Here is a 27,672-nt window from a genome sequence, read left to right as displayed (position 1 = left end):
ACCGAGTGTTGGTCGAGGTGTTGGCCTAATCACAGGCTCGAAATCCGTGCACTTAGCTCGAAGGAAAATATGGGTTAAAATTGAGGAAATCAGGGAGATACTCTATCGAAGGGGAGATACTTTTCTAGAGGAGATTTGCGACATAAATAAAGATATAATTTCGAGGGTAATTTAAATAAAAGAATTTCAAAAATAATTACTTGTTTTCTAACTGCATCTTTCTTCTAAAAATTTCTAAAATAAAATTTATAGTTTTTTTGAATTTTTTGTAATTTAAAATCTACGTAAATAATGTATAGATACAAATCTCTATCTAGAAAATATTCTTTGCTTGAAGGTTACAGTTTTTGCAAGCTAATGAATCAAATCATACATTGAAATATGCAAATTAATAATGACCCCAATCAATTGTACAATTTTATTTACCATTTTATTGCCTGTTTATAGGGTTTAAAGGCAGGCATTAACCACCAAGCATGACTTAGCTTTATAATTACAAGCCTTGGCTATGAAAATAATACGGAAAAAGTATAAAAAAAAACAGTAAATTTGTTCCTTTATAAATAGCTACATTATATGTTGACCTAAAAAAAACTCCAAGAAAATCCCCATGTTCCCACTCTTATAATTAATCTGACTATTGGGCGTTGCTCAAGACGGATTTTGATTAAGAATTTTATATGCAACGAATGCATCCGGAAGCCACTTCCTCTTTCCTGTTACATAAATCTGCAAATATGAGCTATACCCCGGCAAGTTCTGCGAGTGGCTTAGCTTTGGAGTAAAAAAAAGCTTCATGGGAAATAAATAATTAGTGAATAAATGCTGCTGCTGCTGCTGCGGACCACTTGCAGAGTCCAGGGGCGGCGGCAAAAGGGGCGTTGCCCGAAGTGCTAACAAAAAGTTGACGCTTTTTTTTCGGGGTACGCTCTTTGTTGTTTTTTTTTTCTCCGTTTTTGTTTTCATTTGATGGCGCTAATAGCGCTAAACGAATCAATTCCGATGCCGAAAGCAGTAAAAAGTTGCCGCAAAACTTACAAATCCGTAACTGAGACGAAGACACACACAACCTCGAGCCGGCGATATTATCAGAGAGACGCACCTGGCCCGAAATTGATTATGTAAATAGAAAATAAATAGAAATGAAAATGCTAATGATGCTGGCGATGTATCCGATGGATTGCCAAAAAAAAAAAAAAAACTGAGACTCCAAAAAACCGAAATGCACGCACATGGGCGTTGTCTGCGACTGTATCTTTGCCACGCCCAGCTTGAATTTCGAAAAAATCCGAGCTTTAAAAATCCCCTTAATACAACAGGCGAGGCTTCAGCTTGGATCCCCAGAGTGATCCGCATCACCAGGAGCAGCAAGAGCTTCTCCACCATCACTACTATCATCCCAGTGAGTCGGTCAAGGAGACGAGCTTGGGTTTGATCCATCAGGATCAGCAGCAGGAACAGCATCACCATCACCAGCAGCATCATCATGTTCCTCTGACAGCCGCTGGTCTGATGCAGGCCGTTGCCGCAGAGATTCAGTTGGGAGAACAGCAGGAGCAACTGCCTCCACAGCACTCTAATCCCTCCGAGAATAGTGCCTATCCCATCTATAGTTATTATCGTAGTGAAGACGAGAAGGAGAGCCATGATTCGCCTGGTGATATTGCTTGGAGGTAAGTCTCCAACTGGGACAAGGATTACAAAAAGATCCAGAAAAGTGAAGGAAGAATCCTTAAAAGTATACTAGGGATTATTTATGAGGGATTTTTCTTCAGGTTAATATTTGATATTGTAGAAGATATTTTTATAATGGAACCACAATAATTATGATACTACTTCTTCTTATAAATATTCATTATTTCATTATTTTAATTTTAAAAAGACATATAATATCCATAATTTAATATCTAATATAACAAACCCAAAGTATTATAATTTTTATTTCTTTCAAAAACTTCATTTACGAGTTAAATTTAACCTGTACTTAGTTAACCCCCTGTTAAACCAAAATCTAATTTAAACATCACGCAAAATATTTCATAACTCCTCATCGTAAACTTGAAAACATTTTCATTTTCTTCCGAATTTTTGTTTTGAGGGGATCTAGAAAATGCTGTGTACTCAGGCGCTTCGTGGAAATCCGCGAAAAACGTGGCTTGGGCTTGGTTTAATCTGTGGGGTTATGAAACCCACACGGAACACTTTGTCTGCTTTTATGGAGCCGTGATGAAACCGAACCGTAACCGTAGTTCGGGGGCCTGGAAAAGGTCGCGCGTCTCGGCACTTGGCTTAGAAACACAATTAAAAGCCGGGCCGAAAGAGAGAGATATGGACAGCACTTGGGGCATCTAATAAATGTGCTGCTCATTCTCGCCTTCCCCATATCCGCTACGTGATTTACACGACCTGACCCTAAAAGCGGAGTAAATGGCCACATATATATCGCATTACGAAAAAATGTTATAACGTCGTCTCCGAGTCCGAATCCGAGTGTCATTTTTTAATAGCGAAAATGTTCTGCAGAACATAAAAACAAAAACATTTTTTTCGTACCCATGTCGATGTCCGTTTTTTGTCTTTTTGTGGAGTGTGTGTGTTGTGTGTGGAGAACAGAAAAGACTGAGAGAAGCCAGAAAACAACTTCGGGTGAAACCGGGACACCGGGCACGAGGGAGACAAGTGCCACAAAATGGGGCAAGCGATCGCAATCGCAATCTCCACGACCAACGTTGTCAACTTGAGCAATGCCAAAAAAAAAAGGAAAGAAAAACCTTAAAAAGAAAGCCGAAGTCCTTATACCCTTTTTAGAGTTTTTGTAAGGAAAAGGAACTTTTCTAGTGTGGACTTGGTATTTTTTTAAGTTTGTACTCCTTTTGTTAGTGTATAAATAAAGCCCAAAACGAACCGTAACTGAAAAGAGAGAAAAAGAACCGAATGGAAATAAGTAGACAGCGCCGAAATCGCTTGCAACAGCTGCTAACGGAAGAACTGACAGCGGACACTGCGCGCACACACACAAATACACCTTTACAGCTTTTTTTTCTATATAGTATCTATGTGAGTCCAAAAGGTGTGGCGCAATTTTACGAAACTCTTGGAATTTTGCATATATGCAATCAATATCTACGAACAAATGAAGACAAATTGCCCAAGAACTTGCTGAAAATTGGTAGATATCTGATGGATTCTTAGAGTTATGTTCGTTACTAGAGATATGGAGGTATAGAATTGGTAATTTAGAGGGTTTAATATAATGGTAATGCTTAGGATTTATCATTAATATTAATATTTGAAATAAAATAGGACAAATATTGCGAGCAAACATGAGAAAGTAAAGGAATTTCGATTAAGGATTTTAGGAAAAAAGAAGATACTTTGAAGAACTTATAACCAATTAGAAAGAAACCCTAAACATTCTTTATAAAGGCTTCTTTAATTCTAAAATCTATCTAAATAAACGATATAATTAATGGAAGATCAGAAGTCAAGAATGGTATAATCAAAACAAAGCAGAATAATCAATCAAAAAAGAACCAGTCTCAGGCCCAGAACCCAAAACAAGATTAGCATAGGCAAGAAGTCTTTAAAAAATAAGATCACTATATCTTTAAGCAAATAATAAAAGTTTAAAACATAATTTAGATTCTTAAATTTAAGGAAACCCTAAAACCCTTGTTTTTAACCAATTTCACCATTATGAATTCCCTTATGAATATAATTTCTTTTGAAATATATATTCCTTTATTTTTTTTGTGCACAATTTACCCAAAATGTTGGTTGTCCTTTTTTTTTGGTCAAAGGGCGGGGTTTCCCTCAAAGAGCTTTAATTGTGTTTCTGAAGACTTGGTGGAAATAAATCCACAATCAGATCCGGTTTTCCAGCTGCCAGGACAACTCCGAGTTGCTTCCTTTACTTATGCTCGTTGGATGACCTTGGTGCTGGGTCTCCTGTTCCTACCCCACACCCCACCGTTGTTGAGAAAAATCCAAAAAGTTATCCATTTTCGATTATCACAGACTGGGGAGACAGGCATCATCGTCGGCTAATTTATGACTCTTCCTAGAGTTGTCGGCACATCGATGGAGGAGCGATAAGCCATATCGAAGGGGCACAAACTCTCGGGGATGCCACTAATTCTGAGTCTCTCCACTATATAAATATATTTTTCTGTTTTTGTTTTTTTGTTTATTTTTACTCGCATTTGTTGCCAACTCGACTGGACTGGAAGCTGGCCAAAAGTCGTTGTTGTTGTCTTGTGTCTGGTTTTGTTTTTTTTTTTTATGCTGGCACTTGCTGCTGGCGGCTGCAGGCTGGATTCTGGTTTATAGTGGCTGGTTTCTGCTCCCATTTGGGCGGTCATCCAGGTTTTCGTGAGCACAGCGCACAGGTGTCTCCGGTGGGTTTCTGGTTCTCCTCCAGTCTCACAGCTCCGGTGAATGAAATTAGCCTTGCCTCGCCGCCGCAGTTGCAGCTTGATTGCTTGATTGCCCAGGTGATTGCTGATCGCCGGCTTGATTGATAAGCGCGCTAATGGAGTTGCTTTAGAGCGTGATTGTGGGGGAGTTTCAATTGGGTTTTATTAGGGGAAATTAGCCTATTTTGTTGTATGTACTTTAAGTTAATATAACTTGTTTAAATCACATTAAAATCTCATTTAAACTAATAAGTTGCAGTGTATTTTTAATAAAGAGATTTCTGTTTAAATATATGCTGTCGAGCATCAGTTATATTTATTGCTATCGTATTTTGATCTTTTCTTTATAATTTTTTTTAATTATGGAAAACTTTATAAATAATATATTTCTTTATTTTATTCTTCTAGCGGCAAGCTCAATGGCCAGACCACGCCCATCGATGTCTCTGGATTATCACAAAACGAGATTCAGGGCTTTCTCCTTGGCTCACATCCCTCGTCCTCGGCGACGGTCACCACCACCGGCGTGGTCTCCACCACGACGATCTCGCATCATCAGCAACAGCAGCAGCAACAACAGCAGCAACACCAGCAGCAGCAGCAGCAACATCCCGGCGACATTGTTAGTGCCGCTGGCGTTGGCAGCGCGGGCTCAATTGTTTCCAGTGCAGTTCAGCAGCAGCAACAGCAACAGCAGCTAATTAGCATCAAGCGAGAGCCCGAGGACTTGCGCAAGGATCCCAAGAATGGCAACATTGCCGGTGCAACGGCGGCCAATGGAGCGGGCTCGGTCATAACGCAAAAGGTACGTCCAGAAAAAACAAACTCACGAGAAATACAACAAAAAATAATCTGTAAACACGAAGGGAGTTTTCGAAAAAGACTGAGTGCTCTCAGCTGGAAGCTCTCTTAGGGACAAATTAATGGACACGCACGCAAAAATATCAATTTAGGAGGAAATACCTTTTACAGAGGGAGAAAATTATACATTCATTCAAATATTTTTCTACATTTAAGGAAAATATACCTAAAACTAAGAAATTTGTTCTACAATTAATAAGATTTGTTCATGAATTTAAGGCAAGGCACCCCAAAGTCAAGACAAGACATCATAAATAGACTTTTTTTTGGGTTATTATTCTCAAATTTAGGGAGTTTCTGATGAGATTCTGAGGGAGTTTCTACTTATGTTTTAAAATATCAAGGGAATTTCCCAGTTTTTCATATAAAAAAGATAATTATTTTAAAGTTTTCCATAGAAAATATTAAAATATCGCCATGCCAAAACTGTTTTTTCCCAGTGTAACTTGCATGCAACTGGCATCTTCCAGCTTCCCATGCGATCCCCTTCCCATTTCCACAGCTTCCAAACTAGCCTGATATTCCCAATCCCATTCCATTTCCATTCACAATTATCAGCAGTAGCAGCAGCAGCAGCAGGAGCAGCGGCATGGAGAGTGGACGACACTGTGTACGGTGGACAACCGCAATCAGCGGCGCATCCTGTGCGCTACATCAATTAACCCGCTCGCTGTTGCCGTTGCTGCCTTGCCACCCTCCTCCCAACCCCCTTCCCAATGCCGCTGGCAAGCTTGTTGCTTTTGTCTAACAGCGCTGCAATTGGTCTGCCAATTGCTGGTGTGAGTGAGCAATGAGTATTAGTGGTTGCAGCCAATACGAATCGGCGACGTTGTTGTTGCTGTTCGGTTCTATTGAAAGCAATAGCAATGTGGCCTGCATCGGAAAAGTGTTATACACGGCTCGGGGCCGGCTGGCCGTGTGTTATACGATCGTGTGTGTGCGTACGTGATTTGTATATGGTGCTCTCGCTTGCTCTTATAGGGGATCAGGCTGCGTCTGAAAGGCTTCCTTTGGACACGGTTCGATGTTGGATGTTCGAAGCTCCAAGTTGGAGATTCGTAGCTGCGAGCTGGAAGGCCTTTATCAGTAGCAGACACGAAGCAAATAAAAAGGGGGGAAAAAAAGGAAAGGAAAAAGAGCAGTAGGAAAAACCATAATTAAATGTCTTGCAAGAGCAGCAAAAAGCTCTCGGCATTGCACTGTGGGAAATTGCAGTTGGCAAAGAGCCAGGGCGACAATCGGTAGCGATAAGTGCGCACTTCCGGCGGTTCGATTGGCGCTGTTCGCTCCTTCCTTTTCGATCTTTTGCTTAGCTATTTTATAATTCTGCCCCGAGACTCCCCCTTCTCCCCCACCTCTCTCAACCCCTGACAAACATACATGTCAGAATATTGCGACAGAAAGAGATTCCAACCATTTTGAACTGATATGAGAGCTCTCCATCCCGCTCGCACCCCAAACGTATCTGTGTGTTCCAACTGGCCGACGCAACTTTGCCTCAGTGTGCGTGAACGTGTGCGCGCGGCTGTCATACTCGGTTTTTTCAAGATTTCTGAGATCGCGCTTTAGTCTTTAGTATCGCACTGTCGGAGTAGGATCGTATCGTTTTCGTATCGTGTTTTCCCCGACCCGTAAGCGTAACCGTAGACCGACATCGAATTTGTAACAGAACACCCGATATATTATACGTGATCCAATAGGTGATCGCAGTGATCGCAGTGATCCGTGATCAGTGTGTTCTGCATAAAAAGCAGCAGCAGTGAGAAGTGAGTGTGAGTGACCGTGATATCCGATCTGCACAGCAACAAAAAAATATATATTAAAACAAAAAAAAAAAAACAACAGCTTGATTGGAATGTGGGCAGTGCAATCCGTGGCATATCCATATCATATCATATGTAGAATAGGCCTACGATTACAGTGGAGGGTCTACAGGTTGGAAATCTATAAAGAACTTTTTGGAATACTTGTGGTTTCAAGTGTGGAGTTTTGTAGGTTTATATAGCAAAGACTTGGGATTACAGGCTGTAAACTTTAACAAAATGGAATATGGTATATGTTTTGTGATCAGTTTTATAACTATAAAGACTCTATGAACTCTGAGGAGCAAGACAAACTCGAACTTCCTTAACTAAGATTACTCTGATCTCTAATTTCTCAGAGCCTTAATAACTAGCCTAAAACCGAAGTATCATTAGAAGAATTCTTCCAAAGATTTAAACTGAAGACCCAAAGAATTTAAAGCCTCTACAACTTTCTTAGTAAAAAATCTAAAAATTATCCATAAATATAAATATAAATATAAAAAAAATATATACAAAGTTTCAAGTCTTCTTAAAATCTTTATTTGATTGATACATTGAATCAGAATAATTCACATTAATTCTGTTATAAATATTATAATAGTAATGTCAAACTCCTAATCATTATTTATAAGGCAAGTACTAAATTCTTAGAAAATAGAACTAGTTTTCCGACATTTAAACATTGTTGTTAGGGGCTTTAAAGCCCTAAGTACCAGATTGGTTATAACTATGTAATATATTACCTGATAGATAATACCTTGATTAACTATGTTCGAAATGGAAAACCCCTAAAATCCGATAGCTAAATATCAATAATTTGTAAAAACCCTAAGGTACCACCCTTTTAGAAGTCTCTAGTTATCGAAGTTCAACTGTTTTGTCCACCTGCAAGCCAAAACAAAATCAAATCAATGAATCAAACAAACAACAACAACGAACGCACACGCGCAGCAACAGCGGCAGCAGCTACAAGAAAACAGCAGCAACAACAAAAATAACAGCAGCAACAACAACATTAAGACCAGCTCGATAGCAGCAGTATGTGTGTGTGTGTGTGGGCGCAACGCGCGTTGCCTTTCAACGCCCACGCGGCGAACAAGTTCGCTGCCTAAGTCTTTTGTTTTTTGTTCGCTCTTTTTTGCGTTTGGCGCGCATTTCTGCGCGATTCTTTTTTTTCTCTGGTGGGTGGGTTGTGCTTTGGGCTCAGAAAATTCATTGAGCAGAATCCAGCGCTGCTTAATTGCCGTCTCTGGGTTTTATTGGGCATTAATTTGCACAAACAGAAAAAAAAAAAATATTAAATTGCCGCAAAACACACACACACAGAGACACCCAATTTGCATGCACTCTAATTTATTGTACATTTTTGCATTGACAGTTAATTATTCTTAATATTTGTCTTATTAATTTACATACACACACTGCATATATCGTAGTATATATAGTTTAAAGTCTAAGGTTTCGCCAGCTTAATTTATGGCAGAAAATCGGAAAACATATCAATTTTGTACTCTCGTCGTCCAATTTATTTATTGCGCTCTCCATTGCACCGGAAAGTGTAATCATTAGACCGCCAAACAGGGACACAACAAATACAGAGGAATTAAGATCTCGGATTAGCTAAACAAGCAGCCAGCCAGCTAGCCAGCCAACTCTCTCTCTCTCGCGTTGCTCTATATAATCGCCATATCGGCGCGAGTATCTACCAATCCGCCAAAGCAATTTGTTTAAGCCCGAGATGTGAGGCTTAGACTGAGGCTGAATCGCAGGCCTTTCTAATTGCTCGAAATCGAAATCTTCGCTTATCAGTTTGTGGGTTTTTACTGTACAAAACGGATATCCCACTGCAAATTGATTCAACAAATTTTCAGAGAATTTTTCAGAGTATTTTCATTAATTTTGTCAAATGAATCAGTTGTCATTAAAGTGACTCAGCTTCACAGGCGGTTTAAATAAACTCCAAGAGTTATCTAGATAAGCCTACAATTTCTCAGAACCGGATGGGAAATATAAATAATAATTCAATTAATAATCAAAAGCCTATAAATGATATAACAAGCTAATTGCGTCTTCAATGATTTAACTAACAAACCAATTAATGACACAAACAAATGAGATTTTCCTCAAAGAAAAACAACAGACATTAAACAGAAGCAGAAGCAACTCTTTTCCTCTATAAAAGGTACAGCAATCGAACAAAACAACCTTGAGGGTTTATTGCTCTTATTAAAAGTGTAATTGTTATAGTTTAAAGAAGGGAGGGAGGGCTATGGCTATGGCTATTAGTCAGGGGTTTTTCTTTATGGCAAAGAACCCACAATTACAGCATCAAGGAGGAACCATTAAGATATTTTATGAATGCAAAACAAAGTTGTTGTTTAGCTTCATATTCATATATGTATAAAGATGTCTTTTTTGTTTTTCTCGGCTTTTCGTTCACTTTATTTCCGAGAATTAACGATATTCATAAAAACGCTGCGAGACTTGGAAGAAGAAAAAAAGTTTCACTTTTTATCATTCCAAAAGGCATTAAAATAGTTAATTGGCTTTATTTAAATATTTTGTTATTTTTGTTTCCTTTGTCTACGTGGTATCCAAACGTTGTTGTTGTTGCTGTTAGATTTTTGGTGATTTTTTTTTTTTTTTTATATCTTCCTCATACATAAATATGTGCCAGAATCATTCGTTTGTCGCTAGTGGCTAGCCGCTACTTAGCATAATTCTAAGCGAGCCATTCGGCTAGCTCAGTTATATGGCTTGGTACCGTACAGCAACAAAGGCTTAAAGATTCGGATGCGATTGGGCTTGAAAAAAAAAAACGAAATACATAAATGAAAAAAACAACACGCACCACAAAAATATCCGAAAAAACAGAAAAGCAGAAAAGCCGAGACTAAAAGCACCAACAAAGTATCTTTGTCTCCATGGATCGTGGATCGATCGTCGATCGGATTCGTCAAGGCCTTTTCTGACGTTGCACGTTCAAAAGTTTAAAATGCAAATTGATTTCGATGAACAAATTTAATTAGCTCGCAGCTAGAATCTTTTTCTGATGCTAAATTATACAAGAGTCTCACCGAAAAAAAACACACAAAAATGAGAAGCAAACGAATCGAAACAAAAAACCACAAAGTTGAATAAAAAATTCAAATCAAAAAGACAACCTTAAATTGTTGTTAAAGAAAAATACCTTCAAGTAAATACCATAAATTATTACAAAAGGTTCTCTGCTCTTCTAACAAATAAAAGTGTAACAAAAATTAACCAAAAAATGTACAGACCGGTTTGATCAAAGGCTTAAACGTTAAAGACTAGTGACGTCTTTGACGGGGGATTTCACTTTCTTTAGACCAAAGACGAAAGACAAACCTCTGGCAATCAGCAGCTGACTGCTAATTCCAACCCAAGTCTATATATATATTCATATATCTGAAGACATGAATTGACCACACTTTGCTCCGTATTACCTCATTTGGCTCTGCGTGCGTTTTGTGTCTCCAAAAAACGTTTGACATTTTCGGGCGGCCAATAAAAAAATACAGAAAAAAAAACAATAATAATTAACATATGCATATAGCCGTATATATATATAAGCCGTATATAAATGATTTTTTTCGCGCTTTTTTCATTGTTGTTGGTTTTTTTTTTCTGTATTTCTGTATATTTTTTAATTGGTTTCTTTCCACTCGACGACAACAACGGACGACAACGACGACGTCGGCAACGGCGACTGTTTCATTTCGGCCCGTATATACACTCTTTTATAGCCTTTTATTATAAACTGTACTTGTTGACGTTATTTTTCAATAAGCTGTTGGTCGCTGACTGTATGAATCATGGAATCATGACAATCATTGACTCTGCGCAGACCAGAACTCCGCAGGCCACACGCACTATTTTTTGTCACCTCGTTTCTGGTGGTGTCTTTTCGTTGTGACCTTCAGTGGGCCGCCGTAGACAGCAGCGCCATCAATCATTAGCCACAATGACAAGAGTCTCGGTCTCACTCAGATCGATCAGTTAGCTTAGCCACCGGATTCCAGTCAAGCTTTAGCTTTTAAGATAAAGAACGAAACCCAAACAACCCGCACACTTTCCGTAGATCTTGCACGCAAGTGAAGCTGTTAGGCCCAGCACAACAACATCGGAAGCAGGATCTGGCTTGGGAGCCCCCGGAAGCAACACACCATCACCACCTCTAGCAGCAGCACCACCACACTCCCCCAGCACCACAGCGATGTATGCGACCACGGGCGGCACACAGATCTACCTACAGGTGAGCAGCTTTTCCAGAGCAGTGCTGCCAAGGAAAATGTATCAAAAACTGGACAGATCGAGCTGAGAAATAAGGAAAACTAGTGGGGAAATTGATGAATATATATTAGGAAAGGAAAATAAGTAATTAAAATATTAGTAAGGAAAAATTCAAGAGGTTTTTTTGATTTTTAAAGGTTTTATCTTTGATAAAACATGATATCATAACTTGAACTTGGGAAACAATAATGCTGAATATTTTGTTATTTAATTGTAAATAAATTAATTTCAATTCCATGTATATATTGAGCTTGAAATATGACTATAATCACACCAAAAACCCAGTAACTTTACATTTTTGCTCTGATTTCTTAAGAATCAAAGCTTTTAAAATGTTTATGAAGAAAACAAACAATTTCATTTTAATATACCAGCCTCAAAAAAATAATAAAATCAAGTCAATAAAAATACAAAATCATAAAAAGTCAGATAAGAATCGATTACAGCATCAATTTAAAATCAGAAAGGTCCATAAAAATATTTTAAAGATTAAACAATAAACAAAGAAAAGACATAAGAAACGATCTGTCCAGTGAAAAAAAGGGTTTCCCAATTGGCAGCACTGTCTCAGAGAAACCAACGAACCAACTTAGAGCCGAGAGTGAACCATCAACCCAACCACCTGCACAGACCTCACATCCCAGCGCGGCAAGCGGAGCAGGCGGTGGCGCCGGACCCGCTGGAGCTGCTGGCGGCGGCGGCGGTGGCGGAGGTGTCTCCCTGCAGGCTCAGAGCCCCAGTCCCGGTCCATACATAACGGCCAATGATTATGGAATGTATACGGCCAGCCGGCTACCGCCAGGACCCCCGCCCACCAGCACCAGCACCTTCATTGCGGAGCCCTCCTACTATCGGGAGTACTTTGCGCCGGACGGTCAGGGTGGCTATGTGCCGGCCAGCACGCGTTCCCTTTACGGTGATGTGGATGTGTCCGTGTCACAGCCCGGCGGAGTGGTTACCTATGAGGGCCGCTTTGCCGGCAGCGTTCCCCCGCCCGCCACAACCACAGTGCTGACCAGCAGTTTGCACCACCAGCAGCAGCCACAGCACCACCAGCAGCACCAGCAACAACAACAGCAGCATCATACACATCCGCATCCACAGGATGCCAAGAGCAATGGAGGAGCCACGCCTCTGTATGCCAAGGCCATTACGGCGGCGGGTCTCACGGTGGACCTGCCCAGTCCGGATTCGGGCATAGGAACGGATGCCATCACACCGCGGGATCAGACAAACATACAACAGGTATAAATCCCCGTAAAAGAGGAAGAGAAAGGAGACGAAGAGGGTGTAAGAGTTAGAGTAGCCTTTGGTAGAGTATTTATTAACTTTGATAAAAGCGTGTCGTGTCCATTAATACCTAGTAATTAATTATTTCTTTATTTAATTGTTATATTATTTATATTCTTTTTTAACTTATCTAACCAATTCCAATCATTTATACCAATTTTTATTAATTTTCCTTCTTAATTCCCCTTTAATTTAGTCCTTCGATTACACGGAGCTGTGTCAGCCCGGCACCCTGATCGATGCCAATGGCAGCATACCCGTGAGTGTGAACAGCATCCAGCAGCGGACAGTGGTCCATGGGAGTCAGAATAGTCCCACGACCTCGCTGGTGGATACAAGCACAAATGGATCGACGCGATCAAGGCCCTGGCATGACTTTGGACGCCAAAATGATGCAGACAAAATTCAAATACCAAAAATGTGAGTAAAATGAAAAAGTTTATAAAGTTTTCTATATAAGAAATTATTTTAATTAGGGTTTAAATTATGTTTTTCTAAGGATAAAGCTTTTATAAAATTTCTAAAATATGTCCTGAAATAGTAAATGTTCTACAAATAAGATTAGTTCTCTTTCAAAAGCAGAAATTTCATGAATTCCTATCATAGTTTTAGGTGAATTCACCTATATTTTTAACCCATTTCGATCCCTGATTTTATCCCTCTTTCTACATTTTTATTTTCCCCCCAAATAGCTTCACAAACGTGGGCTTCCGCTATCACCTGGAGAGCCCCATTAGCTCATCGCAGAGGCGCGAGGACGATCGCATCACCTACATCAACAAGGGTCAATTCTATGGGATAACCCTGGAGTATGTGCACGATGCGGACAAGCCCATCAAGAACACCACCGTCAAGGTAGGATCCAAAACATAGCCTGTAGCCATATAAGACATAGAAAACCTGGGGGGAAGGGGAGCTTTGTCAATCAAGTTCGTGCTGCTTGTTTTCCATTCTTTGGTGTGTTTTGTTTATGCCATCAACACCACAGAAACAGGAACACAGGGTTCGAGCTCAGGATCAGGAAGAAAGCCAGAAGAAATAGTAAAGAAAAATCACCGGAGGCCAACAACCCCTTTATATGCATATATATCCTAGGTGATTTGTCAGGGGATCTGTGTCGGCTCCTTGGTCCTTTTAGCTACTACTACCCCGAGGTGCGATCAAGTCTCGCCAACCCTTTGCTCAATTACACCCATCCCATATCCTGCTGCTACCAAAGTGCGATGATAAATGATACTGAGAAAAAGCCTTAGCCGATCCCTTGATGAGAATTTGAATATTCGTTCAATGCAAATTGCTGAACGCCTTGAGCGTCCTTTCAACAGTCGTCTACAAGAATGTTTGTTCAGGACGATTGCGAGTAGAAGCAGGACACACACAATGTGCCCATCAACATCATCAATCAGATAAGCTTAAATGACGTGAAGGATGCCAAGCAAATGCAAATTGTAAACTGAACCGTTGAGAGCTGCAAAAGAATGACATCAAAGTTACAGTTTTTATACCCTTGCAGGGTATTATAATTTCAGTCAGAAGTTTGCAACGCAGTGAAGGAGACGTTTCCGACCCTATAAAGTATATATATTCTTGATCAGCATCAACAGCCGAGTCGATCTAGCCATGTCCGTCTGTCCGTCTGTCCGTCTGTCCGTCCGTCTGTCCGTCTGTCCGTCCGTCCGTCTGTCCGTTTCTACGCAAACTAGTCCCTCAGTTTTAAAGCTATCTGAATGAAACTTTGCATATAGTCTTCTATATACTCTCACTGCTATATATGTCGGAACGGGCCGGATCGGACGACTATATCATATAGCTCCCATACAAATGTTCGATAAATTTTTAGAAAAAAAATTATAACTTTGCTGTTTTTCAACATTTTGGCACCATTTTTTAGATATGACCATTTTATATTATTTCTGAATTTTGGTAAAAATTTTATGAAAATCGGACGACTATATCATATAGCTGCCATAGGAACGATCGGGAAATTAATAGAAAAAAAAATTATATATTCGTTGTTTTTCAACGTATTTTCATCTACTCCGGGATATAAGCTTATTTTATTATTCTAGAATTTTGGTATAAATTTCAAAAAAATCGGACAACTATATCATATAGCTGCCATATAAACCGATCGGTAGATGTATACAAAATGTAAAGCTGGGAATGCAAAACTGTAACTGTCAAACTGTAAACATAATAAGTATAGGTAAAATGTAATGAAATAATATCTGCAAGGGTATACAAACTTCGGCGTGCCGAAGTTAGCTTCCTTTCTTGTTTTTTTTTGCTTTCGAAGTGGAAACGGGAAGTTCCGGGTTCTGGGGGGAAGTGGCTAAGTAAACAACAATTGAAATTAAAGAAAGACGAAGACGAATCCTTGTCATTTGCATACGCAAAAAAAAAAAAAATGAGAGCAATAAAAAAAGTATAAAGCTGGAAACTATGAAGAACTTTGTTTCTTCCTTCACAGAACTTCTCAAGTTCTTCCAAGCGGGACTCTCCTCATATTACCATAAAACTGCCATATTTTGCCAAGGCTCTACCAAAAAAAAGTGTCAAAATTAATTTACGAGTTTATTTGTTTAGAGCTGCGCGCCCTTTTTCTACCCAAAAAAACTATATATACATATATAACGAAGAGAAAAATCTACCTTATGCAAATCACAACCCAATCGTGCAATGTCCATTTCTCTAACGGGGAAAAGCGAACCGAATCTTGAAGAAAAACTGAGTATAATTTACGAGCTGATTAGCCCATGAATATGTAAAGACTTTCCGTATAAAAAAAACAGACTTCTTCAAAAACATACACACCAAAAATATTTATGCCTGTAATCAGTTAAACCCGGCAGAAGGGATGGCTTTCGAGACTGTTTCCTTTTTCGTCGGCGCTATCTCTGCGCTTCCTTTTTCCTTCTAATTATTCAAAATCTAAAAAAATAGACACATAAATGATAGCGAAAATATGCAAATGCTGGGAAAACAATGCTTCGTGATGAGCAGAAGAAACAAAATGTGCCGGACGTTTTTCTGCTAAATCGAATTCGTCCTTTTGTGCTACGTCTCTGGCGGGACCTTAATCCTTTTGACTTTTCAAAAAGGCGTAGGGTGCGATCCGCCGAGTTGTGAGTTGAGTGTCACAACGCGTATATGTCAGAGCAATGAACCCTGGGAGCGTTGAGGCGATGTCTAGCCCAGATCGGGATAGTATAAACGGATTACGAGTATGTCCTGTGAAAGACATGGCCTTGCCTTGCAGATAGAGATCAGTTTTGGAAGTATGGTTAGGTATAGGAGAGTAGATCCTAATTTGATTAGCAATGTTTGTCTTGCAGATCAGGGTTTTTTCATTACAAAGATTTAATCTAGAGACTGAATTTTATTTATTTAAAATTTTTCTGGGAAAAAGTAGAGGTTTTAAATGCAAATGGTTTTAAAATAAGGGAAATTCTTTGGTCCTGGGAATTTTTTAAAAAGAAAAAATAAACAGAAGCTGTCTTTATTTCTTATCAAACGAGACACAATATTATAAAAATTTATAAAAAGTCTATTTTTATATATAATAAAGTAATTTTAGCTATTTAAACCTCTACCCAAAACCCCATAAAAAGCCTTGTTTTCCCTGTAACTTTCCTCTCAATAAAACCATTTCCCTGACTTAACTTTAACTACCTAACATTTCCTGCTCAACTCAAATATATATATCATAATTCGTATGAATTAATTTTTAGAGCCTCTTTTAACTTGGTCTTGCACCTAATTTAATAACCATATTTGCTTTCCGTTCCAACAGAGTGTGATCATGCTAATGTTCCGCGAGGAGAAGAGCCCCGAAGATGAGATCAAGGCCTGGCAATTCTGGCACAGTCGTCAGCATTCCGTGAAGCAAAGAATCTTGGATGCAGGTGCGTAGTAGAAACCCCCCGTCCCCCAGCCTACCCATGCCACAACGAAGATGTAGAAGAAAAAGGAATCCCAAGGAGTAGGAGATGGAGAAGTCAGAAGTCCAGCAGCGTCGGATGCGGCACTGTCCATTTGTATTGTCTAGTATTTCTAGCAGTAAATTGTGGCTTTTTATTGAAAGGCCCGCAACGTTCCAGGAGAGTTATGACATTGATAAACGCAGCAGCCACTGCAACTGCTGCAACTTTAGACTGCTGCTGCAACTTCGGACTTCTCGCTCCGTTTGTTTGATTGCAGATAATCTCAGCTGCTAGATGCTGCCGCCGATGCTGGCCCATCAAACATAACTCATTAGGCACTTGTCACTGGTTGGCAACGCAGAAATTTCCTTAATTGTTAATACAAACATATTTTCTTTTACGCGACTCCTTGCACATCTACTGACCACCTGCCTCTCCTCGTTCTGCTCTTCTTCCCTCTTAAAAAAATAGATACGAAGAACTCGGTTGGCCTCGTTGGCTGCATCGAGGAAGTGTCGCACAATGCCATCGCCGTCTACTGGAATCCGCTGGAGAGCTCCGCCAAGGTAAGTTCTGTGTTCATTCTAGATCTCGATTCCATATGGCCATTGCGATCGGTTATGGAATTTATGTATACCCTGTAAGATGCTCCTGTGGGAGATATTTGTTTTGTGGGTTTGTAAAACCCACTGCAAAAAAATCTTAAATATCTTTTAAGTTTTTGCTGGTAATGGTACTTTTCTTTGCACAATGCTTAGTAGTTATATGTTCAACAGATCTGCCAATTTTCAGATCAATTGAAAGAGATGTTCAGAAAATATAACAAAAATATGGGTTATATTTAAAACCTTTCGAGTTTACTTAAAGAAACAGAATCCATATAAAGATAATGTACTTATACTATAGTATCCCAAGATTTCCCACTCTATAACCCCAATATAAAGGGTATCTTCATGTCAATACCTTAAGCTCACTAAACTTCTGTATACCTTTTTTATGTGTGTTTTTCCCTCTCTCTACCATTTTGTTTACTTCGAGCGCCGCCTCAATTAAAAATGAAAAAAAATTAGCGCGACACTTTTATTGAAGCAGACGGAGATAGCAAATACCCGCGCTGCTCTTCGCTTCGCTTCATGTGTGTGAGCCAAGAATTAATTTCTGATTTATTTTCAATTGCGGCTAAAACGCAAATTATTCAGCGAGCGTCGTCGCCATTGCCCCAGCCAACTATGGCCATCCCTTTTCATTTATCCTCCATCTCTTTTCCACTCTTTACAGACTCTGTGTGTTGTTATTTTTTTTTTTTTCAAAAGAATAATTTATGCATTTATTTATTTATGACACTTAGTTTTAATCACTTACTCGCAAATGCTTGGAACTAAGTCTGAGTCTGAGACCGAGCCCGTGTCCGAGCGGCTTTTGATTTTGCTTGCTAAGCGAGCAAAGCGAACCCGAAGCCGAGAGCCAAGCTCCCACCGCGTTTTAATTTAGCAATTATCAAGCATTTTAATCGCTGGAAAATATTTGCAATTCTATTGCTGCAAGCGCCAGCAGTAAGACCAGTAAGTGAGACACACACAGCCCTCATATTACGTATACGCCGCATAGCCGTTGTAGCAGATAGCTAGCTTTATCCTTTGCCTAGCTCCGCCCACGTGCAGAGAGAGAAAATCAGGGGTAAAGGAGGTTAATAGATATTTTTAAAGAATTTTCATGGATTTAGATTGAATATTCTAGCATTTTGAATTTAAATAATTATTAAAGATACCTAAAAGTTTAAGATTACCTGGATTAAACTTGAAAGTTAAATAATTCGCCACAATATAAATATTAAAATGATATACAAAATATTAAATTTTAATGCTTAAATATAAAATTAATATTTTTCTAGGAACTTTCTTTTAAATTTTCAAAAAAGTCGGCTCTCTTCTTGATAAATTAACTTTTATGTCTTTCAAAAGTGTTTTAGCATCTGGAAAATATCTGAAATCTTAGTTATAATCTCTATGAAAACCTTTTTAATATAAATACTATCAAAGATGACCCCCCATTTCTCTCTCTGCAACCATTTAACCCAGCTCAAAAAAAAAAATGCCATAGGAAAAAACAAATCAAAGAAAAACAAATGCCAAAACCGAATTGATTTTCATTCAAGTTCAGTGACTTCTGTGTGTGTGCAAAGTCTGCCAAATTGGTCAGCAGTTATTAACTGGCTGTGGCCATAAGTGCACCAACCACCCCCCACCACCCCTCTCCACCAATATAAATCCCCCCTTACCCGCCCACTCGAACATTTGATAGAGCTTTTTATTTACAAATTGTTTACGCGCTGAGATGTTAATCCCGGCGACATCGTCTGCGCCAAGCAAGAGAGAGAGCTGCCTCCGCCTGGCATAATGTCGATTTCGTTTTGTGCCGTTAGCCAATGCAACTCAGTATCTCAAAGTGTGTGTGTGTGTATCTGCAAGATACTGCCTTTCCCAGCAGCGGCAACAGAAAAACTTTCGTACGCACCGACACGCAGGTGCTTCCTCCGCTTCCTCCCGAACCCGAACCAAAGTCCGAACCCAATATGGTACGCGCCCGCTAATTATTCACATTAAATACTGCTCGTCCACATCGGACAGAGATGTGGATGTGGATGCTGCGGCGGCTGTGACTGCCGCTGCTGTTGCACTTTTACCATTAAGATTGTTTCCTTTGGTATTTTTGCGTTGATGGATTTTCTTTTTATATACATATATATATTTCTTTTTTTTTTGTGCGCGCACTCGTCTGTCTCTGAACTGAACTCAAACTCAAACTCGGACTTGGCTTGCTTAAAATGCCTTGAAAACACAGCTACAGATACAAATACAGGTGCAGTAACAGAAACAGATACATCTGTATCTGTAAGATGCATGGAGCACACCTTGCACTGGAATCGAAGTCAAACTAAAAATGAATTGGATGCGATACAAAGTCGCGGCCTGACTTGGCTCGTTACTTGGCTTTAAGGCCCGGTCCATGGTCCATGGTCCTCTGTGTATTGCCTTGTTATTGTCTCCTCTCCTTCTTTCTTTCTTTATATATATATCTTCTTTTTTTACCCCCTTTTTTATGCGTGTGTGTGCGTCGGAATGTTTTAAACTGTCGTGGGCATAAAGAGGACATCGACTTAATAGAGAGAAAACAATTGCCTTCTAATAGCCAGTCGTCGCATTTTCAGTTTTTGTCATCCGATATAATTTCTTTTTATGCTCATAATTGTTTACATTTGTATATTTTATGGCATTTCTCACATTTTCGCTCTCTTTTTTTCTCTTTTCTTTTTTTTTTCGCATTTTTCAAAAATGAAAAAAAAAACACACAGATCAACATTGCGGTTCAGTGCCTCAGCACGGATTTCAGCAGTCAAAAGGGAGTTAAGGTGAGTTTTTAAAAATATTAAATATAATATATTATCACCTCTTTAAATATTAAAAATAATATTCATAATTTAGGGAGCTTCTTTAAGATATTACTTGTATAGTTTTATAGTCAAAGTTCCTAGAGTAAATATTTATAGGTTCATTATAGCTTAGAAAATATTTTGTTCTTCATTAAATCATTTTTCGTAGCCTTTATAATTATTTTTCTTAATGTTAAGTAATCTTTTGAATTATAAATATTTATTTTTTTTATAATCTTATTTTTTAACCGTGTTTTTTCATCCATTTGAACAAGTTCCTATTAATTTTTAAAGCAGTCCTGTCAATAAAATATATTAAACGACTTAATTTTCATTTAGAAAAAAATTTTCTACCATTATTTCTTCTCTTTTATAACACATTCCCTGCTCTTAAGATAACCTATATCATCATTTCCCAGAGAAATCCCATAGTCTCCACCTTTCTATAATTGAAATTCAAGTCAGATGTATTGCCTTTGATGGGTTAAGTAATAACCAATTTAATGCCAACTTGTTAATGGCGAATCAATGCAACTGAAGAAGAAGAAGAAGAAGCGCTCCAGTTTCCTCTTGGCTCCTCCAAAGCCGATCAGCAGTCGGAGTAGCCAGCCAACAGTCGTCTTGACAACGGTCAGAAGACTCTCTTCTGATGCGTCTACGTGTAGGCAGAGGATTTCTCCTCTTCTGCCTCCTGCTGCTCCTACACTCCTGTCCCCCTCCTTAAGTTGAGCTTCTTCACCTGCTCCTCTAAAGCGGATTGCACATCCTCCTCCTGGCAAGTCCCGGGAGTTGTAATGCGTACATTAAGTCTGATATTTCATTGACAGAAAACACAGGCAGAACTCGTTGCTTTTCATTAAAGGAGAGCGCGATGGCAGGTACAAAAGGAGATTACACAGGAAGAAATTAAGGGGGGGAATTTAAAGCAGAAACTAAAGAGCAACGAAGGGGTGAATATTAAAGTATTTTAGGTTTAATTTAAATATTTTTAAAAATGTATAAATAGCAGCAGAAAGGAAAAGGGATTCTCCACAATCAAGTTTTTTCTTGGTTTTAAATTTTTATAAATGAATATATCTAAATATTTATATAAGCCATAAAAAAAATTAATTTTTAGAGCTGTGTGTGGCAGCCAGTGTGGGCAATAGGCAAATCAAATTATGCACTTGCCACAAGATGTTGCTTAGGCACAAACAACACACTCACCTGGACACACACTCGCTGCCACACACTACTCACTCCCCATTTTTTTGGGGGGGACAACGGATGTTGGCAGTTTAACATCACTGCGGCCACGCCCCATTCGGGGAGCTCCAGCTCGAGGGGCCACGCCCCTCAAAGCCCAAATGACAACGGCTAATTGCAGCTCGCTGTGGCAGAAGTTGCAGCAGCAGCAGCAGCAGCAACAGCAGCACCAGCAACTCTTTTAACTGCCCCGTGGGGCAATTTGAATGATTCGGGGGCATTGTGATATTAATACGGATTCCCGTCTCTTCTCTGCTTTTGTGGTTTCTTCCAGGGCCTGCCGCTGCACGTACAAATCGACACATTCGAGGACCCCAGAGATGCGGCAGTCTTCCACCGCGGCTACTGTCAGATAAAGGTCTTCTGCGATAAGGTAAGTGATTTTATTTTCCCTAGTCCCCAGTCCCCATCGTGTCCCCTATGAAACATAAGAAAGAAAATAAGAAATAAGAGGAGTCCCCCTGAATGTCGCCCTTCCTCCAAGCTGGCAATTACGCACACAGGAGCAGTCTCCGGGACTCAGGTCCAAAGCCGCAGCCGCAAAACAGCAGCAGCAAGCAGCTCCCTCTGCCACGTGCAACAGGTTGATGAGCTAACTAAAAGCGGTCTACGTGCAGGTTCGTTTGCATTACACAGTGGGAAAAATGGGGTAGGAAAAAATTCTTAAAATTTAATCAGAAGAAAACTAAGAAAACAAAATAATTACATTTTCTGTTATACCAATTTAAAAGTTTAAAATGGAAATAGGTCCAAGGTACACAAGAAGCTCCTTCAGAGACTTAACCTCATGCTGCGCTCTATGATTCCCAACTGATTCTAGTAGCAAATTACCTAGAATACATTAGAAACAGACTATTATCTCAAGATTTTCTTTATAATGGTGTTGAAACTAAAGATTTTAAGTGAGTTGTTGATTCTTAAATATAAATCACTGCTATTTCATTTAGAAAACCGAAGCTAAGTACACTCTAAGTGCATATTTATTACTAAAAAAAATGTGTTTACTACAATATTTGATTGACCTTTTAAAGCTAAGCCATACGAGTCATCAGCGAGCAATTTTGTTGTCATAAAAATGTCATAAACCTAGAAAAAGAATCAGCTACTCGATCAGACATTTTCCCCAGTGCAGCTTCTCAGCCACTTGTTGCTGCTGCTGCTGCTGCAGCTTCTCCCTCGGATATGTGGCTGCCACTTTTATCGAATTGGGGGCACCGGCAAGGCAAGGTAAGGCAGCAGCGGCCACGGCAACGGCAATGCCTGTCCGTCAGTCAGAGAGACCTTTAGTGGAAAGCGTAACGCGTCCAAAAGTAAATGTCCAGTAACAACAACAACAACACACACATCCATACACACAACACATCCTTTCCATGCCCTTGTTTTCGTTTCGTATCTTTGCCTTTATGCGAACCCTTCACTTTTTCGCTTGATGGGGTTTATTAATAAATCATTTCGTGGATTTCCAATTTAATTTTCTCATATCATTACACTTCCACGTCCTCGTCCCCTCGTTTGGACATGGCTTTTATTGTACACAGCCCTGCCCTGTGTCCGATCCCTTTTGGAATCCTCGGATCTGTGTAGCCATGGCCATATCGCTATCGCGTCGGGCTTATATTTCACATTTTTAGGCCGGCCCTTTTGCCTGGGCCAGCAGCAAGCAGCCAGCGTGTGTTTATCGGTAAATGTATCAATTAAATTTCGCGCACCACGTTATTTAGCTTTTGGCTTGCCTCTTTTTATTTTCTCTGTATGTTTTTCGGGTATCTCTCGGTTTTTTTTTATTTTTTTTTGTAATTTTTGATTTCACTGCAATTGCAGCTTCAGTTGCAGTTCCGTCGTTTGGCACCTCTGGGGCCATGGTCGCCAATTATGAATCCTTAAGTTTTGCCCCTCAGGCAGTGCCCAACAAAGAGATACAAAATTGCGAGAAATTCTCTGCAGTGAATGGGAACCTTGGGGAGACGACGACTTTGTCTTCAGAGGGATAACTGTCATTTTGCTTCTTTTTTTTTGTCTTTTTCTTTGTTTTTTGCAAGTTTTTGTTTCATTTTTTTCGATTTCGGGGCGGGGTAGTATGTTGTACTTTCCCCCAAAACAACAAAAAATTAAGAAAATTACATAACTGGGGTATAAGATGATGAGCTTTCGAATGATAAGGGTTAAGTTGTACTATATCTTGATATTTTTTATATTTATATCAAAAGAATTACTTTAAGATACGATAAGATATTTACGATCTTTTGAATAAAGTAAAAAGATCTTAAATATCTTTCAAGCTAATGCAGCTGGTAGTATCATTTTCTCTACAATACTTTATTATTATATTCTTTAAAGATGGGCCAGTTTTCAGATCAATTCAAAGAGAGGTTCAATAAATATTAAAACTAGAGTGAGATGTTCAGGAAATATTAAAATACTCATGATTCTGCTTTTGGTACTCAAAGTATTTCATAAAGAAAAGGTTATTTCAAAAATTTGTAAGCTATTTAATAGAGTTAGCTAGAGTTAGCAGCACTATTATATTAAAACTTTATAGATAAAACCCTACACCTTCATCTAAACGAAAAAAAAGATCTTTTTTTTTTAAAGAATATTATTTTTAATATGATTTCTTCTAATAGTTCTGTCTTACTTTTGTTTTGTTTACTTTTCCTAAAACTCATTAAAAGATGTTAATAATAATTTTGTGCAGCTTCCCTTTTAAGGTAACTATCTTCCTGCTAATACATAGCTATAGTCTCTGCAGCTATCTCTCTACTTTAGCAAATGGCAAATCATTATAGAATTTAGCTAACGTTAATGTGAATGGTAATGGTAATGGCAATGTCCCTCCTTCTCGGCGGAAAGTGGCAGCCCACTTGGTCGCTTGTCCTCTGTCTTCGTCATACTTTGAAGTCGATTAACGCAGCAGAGGATATATCTGTATAAAAATATATATTTGTATATATACAGATATGTGTGTGTGCGACGGGGTTTGGACAGCAAACGAGCATTGACCGCATTGGGCGATTCGAGACGCCGTCGTTTTAGCTTGTTGCACGTCCCAGGCTGCCAGGCTGGCAGTCTTGGCCAGGTTGCAAGTTGCCAGTTTGGCGATATTTTTGCCAAGATAAAATAAAAGTAATAAAATACAGTTATTTACATGCCACACACACTTACTTACGTACACTTGATGTACATCGAATGCATCGCTCTGGGCTAAAATGCCTTGTGATAAGCGCAAGAACTTGGGCTAATAGGTACACAGAGAGAAATTTTTAGACTTTGGTCGAAGATTCAAAGAGAGAAATGATTTTATATTTAATAGAAAAGAGAAATTAATATTCTTATTATATTTAAAATTTATTTTTTTAAGAATATTTTCTAAATACAACCCCTATTTATGTTCTGTGTAATTTGAGGGAAACTGATTCTTGGGGGAGGGGCCCTGGCAGACATCCTTGCATAATATGGAGCCCCAAGAGAAGAGCTTTAGCAGCGACAGGCTACAGTCGAAGCGGAGGCAACATCAGACCAAGTAGATTGCTGCAACATATCACTTCCTGTGTGTGTTGCACACCCTCTCTCTTCCTCTTGCCTCCTGCTGCAGCAGTCACCTTCAGCAGCTTCCATCGCTCAATTGCTGATTTTTAATTACAAATGCAAAGTGCAACAGCAGCAGCAACAGCAGCAGCATCAGGCAACGTGCAACCTGCAACAGCAATGCATGCTGCATCTGCCTGCGCACGCAAACTAGCAATCACCGGCGGACAAAGTAGCCAACAGACTATATATTATATAGGTATACGTGTGACTAGCCACAGGTGTGTTTGTGTGTGTCTGCAATCAGGCAGCAACTACAGGCAGGTGGGCAGCTGCTGCCGCTGCTTGGTCCAGACAAAGTCTTCTTGGGGCGCCGCCAGATTATTTATTATGTATGCATATTTATGCTGCATCTCTAAGTATTTTATAATAATTTTTACCCATTTTTTCAGTCTTTTTTTTTTTTTTTTTTTGGCCTGACCCTAACGGTGTAGACCATTTTGCCAAACTGCCCGGCAGTTGCAGACTCCAACTGAGAAAATCCACGAAAATCCACTGCGGTGGCGGCTTTGTCTCTGTGCGACATCGCAGCTCCCCAGGCGAGAAACTCGTTTCTCTCTCTCATACGGAGTTTTTTTTTTCCTTTTCTTTTTGTTGCCTTACTGCAGTTGCAGTTGCAAAAATCGCTGCTGCAGCAGCAGCAGCTTATGGCACTGGCAGCCATACACGAATTTAATTAATAAGTAAAGAAATATCAAAAAAGGTGGCATCCATGCATTTGATTGATTGCTAATTACACGCTGGCTCCATGTGCACCTGTGCCCGAGCGCAGTGGGAATACTATAAGGCCAGGGAATCATGGATACACGATGGTGGGGACACACAGTTTGAGACTTTCGTAATCCCACCTGGAAGCGCGAGCATCTTCAATGCATCACGAAAGAGTCTCCAGAGTCTAAAGTCTCGAAAATGTTTGGCATTTTAGGTGGGACGTAGATCATTAGTTATGTACAACTTTAATGATTTAAGGATATAAAAAAGAAGCTAAATTCCTAGTTGAGGGGACCCTTACCTATACATTTTCCTATCCTCTTCCTCTGTATTTATCCCTAAAAATTTTCTTCAATTTTTCCAGGGCGCTGAGCGTAAAACACGCGACGAGGAGCGACGGGCTGCCAAGCGAAAGATGACGGCAACGGGCAGAAAGAAGCTAGACGAGCTTTACCATCCTGTGACGGATCGGTCCGAGTTCTATGGCATGCAGGACTTCGCCAAGCCACCGGTACTATTCTCGCCCGCCGAGGACATGGAGAAGGTAGGTCAGCTGGGAATTGGGACTGGCACTACAACTACTACTGCTACTACCAATACTGGCATGACATTCAACCCACTGAGCAACGGCAACTCCAACTCCAACTCGCACTCGTCCTTGCAGAGCTTCTACGGCCATGAGACTGACTCACCGGACCTGAAGGGGGCCTCGCCATTCCTGCTCCATGGCCAGAAGGTGGCAACGCCGACGCTCAAGTTCCATAATCATTTTCCGCCCGACATGCAGACGTGAGTAAAAATCGTCCATTCATTTTAAATGAAAATAAATCCGGAGCTCAAATAAAAATAATATTTTCTGAGTTTGGGAAAGCCTTGGAGAACCCTTACTAATTTCAATATTATCTCTTCTTTTTGCCTTCCAAAAATCCAGCGATAAGAAGGATCACATTCTGGACCAGAACATGCTGACCAGCACTCCCCTGACCGACTTTGGTCCGCCCATGAAGCGTGGCCGGATGACGCCGCCCACCTCTGAACGGGTGATGCTGTACGTGCGGCAGGAGAACGAGGAGGTGTACACCCCACTGCATGTGGTACCACCCACCACCATTGGCCTGCTGAATGCGGTAAGCAAAGGAACCCTACGAAAACCCCCAAAGAAAAACCCCAAACCCTGTTCCAAATCTAAACCAAACCAAATCAAAAACCAAAACTCGTTCTAATGGTTAACCACCTTTTCTGTAATTTTGTTCATTTTGGTCTAATTGGATCGGCTGAAAAAGAAATCAAACAAATGAAGCGCCAAAATGTTCAATCTCTAAAAAAAAAACTAAAGCATAAATCGACTAAAAAAAATCAGCCACATCTACTATATATCTTTATCGTTACTCACCCGAAGAAATTCGATAATTTGTAACTTTGTAGTTGGAACTAATTACAAACCATTTCATAAACCAAAACCAAAACCAAAACCATACAAAGTATACATATATATATCTCCGTGTATATATATTATATCCACCTGCTAAAAACCAAAATCAGACTAAAGCTCTGTTCTCCGACCACACACATTCCTTACACTAAAGCACAATCAATCAGTTATTGATCGACACTGAAAAACCCAGCATTAAAAGATTTGCCATTGGCTGACCACAAAAATGAACAAAATTACACTTAGAAAAAATACCAAATAAAAAAACCAGCGAGTTATCAGAGAAATATTTAGTTAAACAGTGAAACAAACGACAACAAAACAGACAAAAACAAAAACATCATATTTCTCTCGTTTCTCAATTGCAGATTGAAAACAAATACAAAATCTCAACAACGAGCATAAATAACATTTATCGCACAAACAAGAAGGGGTAAGTAAGCAAGTTCTAACCAGATCGAGCTAGTTAGCAGTTACACACCCACACAGAAACCCAGGCACAATACACACACACACACAGTCAGTATATACACCAGGATGCATCTTCCTCCCTCACATCATGAATGCATAATTAATTAATCTTAATTAAATCAAACTAAAAAATCGTGTGCTAACTTTTTGCATGGGTGTTCCGGATGGCTAAACTCGTAACAAAGGCTTT

At 39.6% G+C, this 27,672-nt stretch overlaps 2 protein-coding genes across 9 annotated transcripts in view; one reads left to right on the top strand and one right to left on the bottom strand.

The window, feature by feature from the left end:
* Positions 1-27,672, bottom strand: part of LOC108072916 (uncharacterized) — a 60,336-nt gene that overhangs the window by 21,406 nt on the left and 11,258 nt on the right. The window lies entirely within an intron of this gene.
* The window catches only part of grh (grainy head), a 32,613-nt gene that overhangs the window by 2,545 nt on the left and 2,396 nt on the right, over positions 1-27,672 (top strand). The window contains exons 2-15 of one of the 6 annotated variants that reach the window (XM_070284597.1): positions 1,320-1,673; positions 4,824-5,220; positions 11,184-11,357; positions 12,026-12,640; positions 12,882-13,105; positions 13,378-13,540; positions 16,479-16,590; positions 17,080-17,174; positions 19,961-20,017; positions 21,558-21,656; positions 25,944-26,123; positions 26,244-26,368; positions 26,511-26,706; positions 27,380-27,444. In XM_070284597.1, coding sequence (XP_070140698.1) covers positions 1,320-1,673; positions 4,824-5,220; positions 11,184-11,357; positions 12,026-12,640; positions 12,882-13,105; positions 13,378-13,540; positions 16,479-16,590; positions 17,080-17,174; positions 19,961-20,017; positions 21,558-21,656; positions 25,944-26,123; positions 26,244-26,368; positions 26,511-26,706; positions 27,380-27,444 — 2,856 coding nt within the window. Of the gene's footprint in view, positions 1-1,319; positions 1,674-4,823; positions 5,221-6,862; positions 7,049-11,183; positions 11,358-12,025; positions 12,641-12,881; positions 13,106-13,377; positions 13,541-16,478; positions 16,591-17,079; positions 17,175-19,960; positions 20,018-21,557; positions 21,657-25,943; positions 26,369-26,510; positions 26,707-27,379; positions 27,445-27,672 lie in introns of those variants that run through there. The other 5 variants (XM_070284598.1, XM_070284596.1, XM_070284600.1 and 2 more) reach the window with 5 other exon arrangements.

This window comes from Drosophila kikkawai, chromosome 2R, assembly GCF_030179895.1.
Source record: "Drosophila kikkawai strain 14028-0561.14 chromosome 2R, DkikHiC1v2, whole genome shotgun sequence".
NCBI lineage: Eukaryota > Metazoa > Arthropoda > Insecta > Diptera > Drosophilidae > Drosophila > Drosophila kikkawai.
The sequence above is the reverse complement of the archived record's forward strand: the minus strand, read 5'-3'. Positions and strand labels throughout refer to the sequence as shown.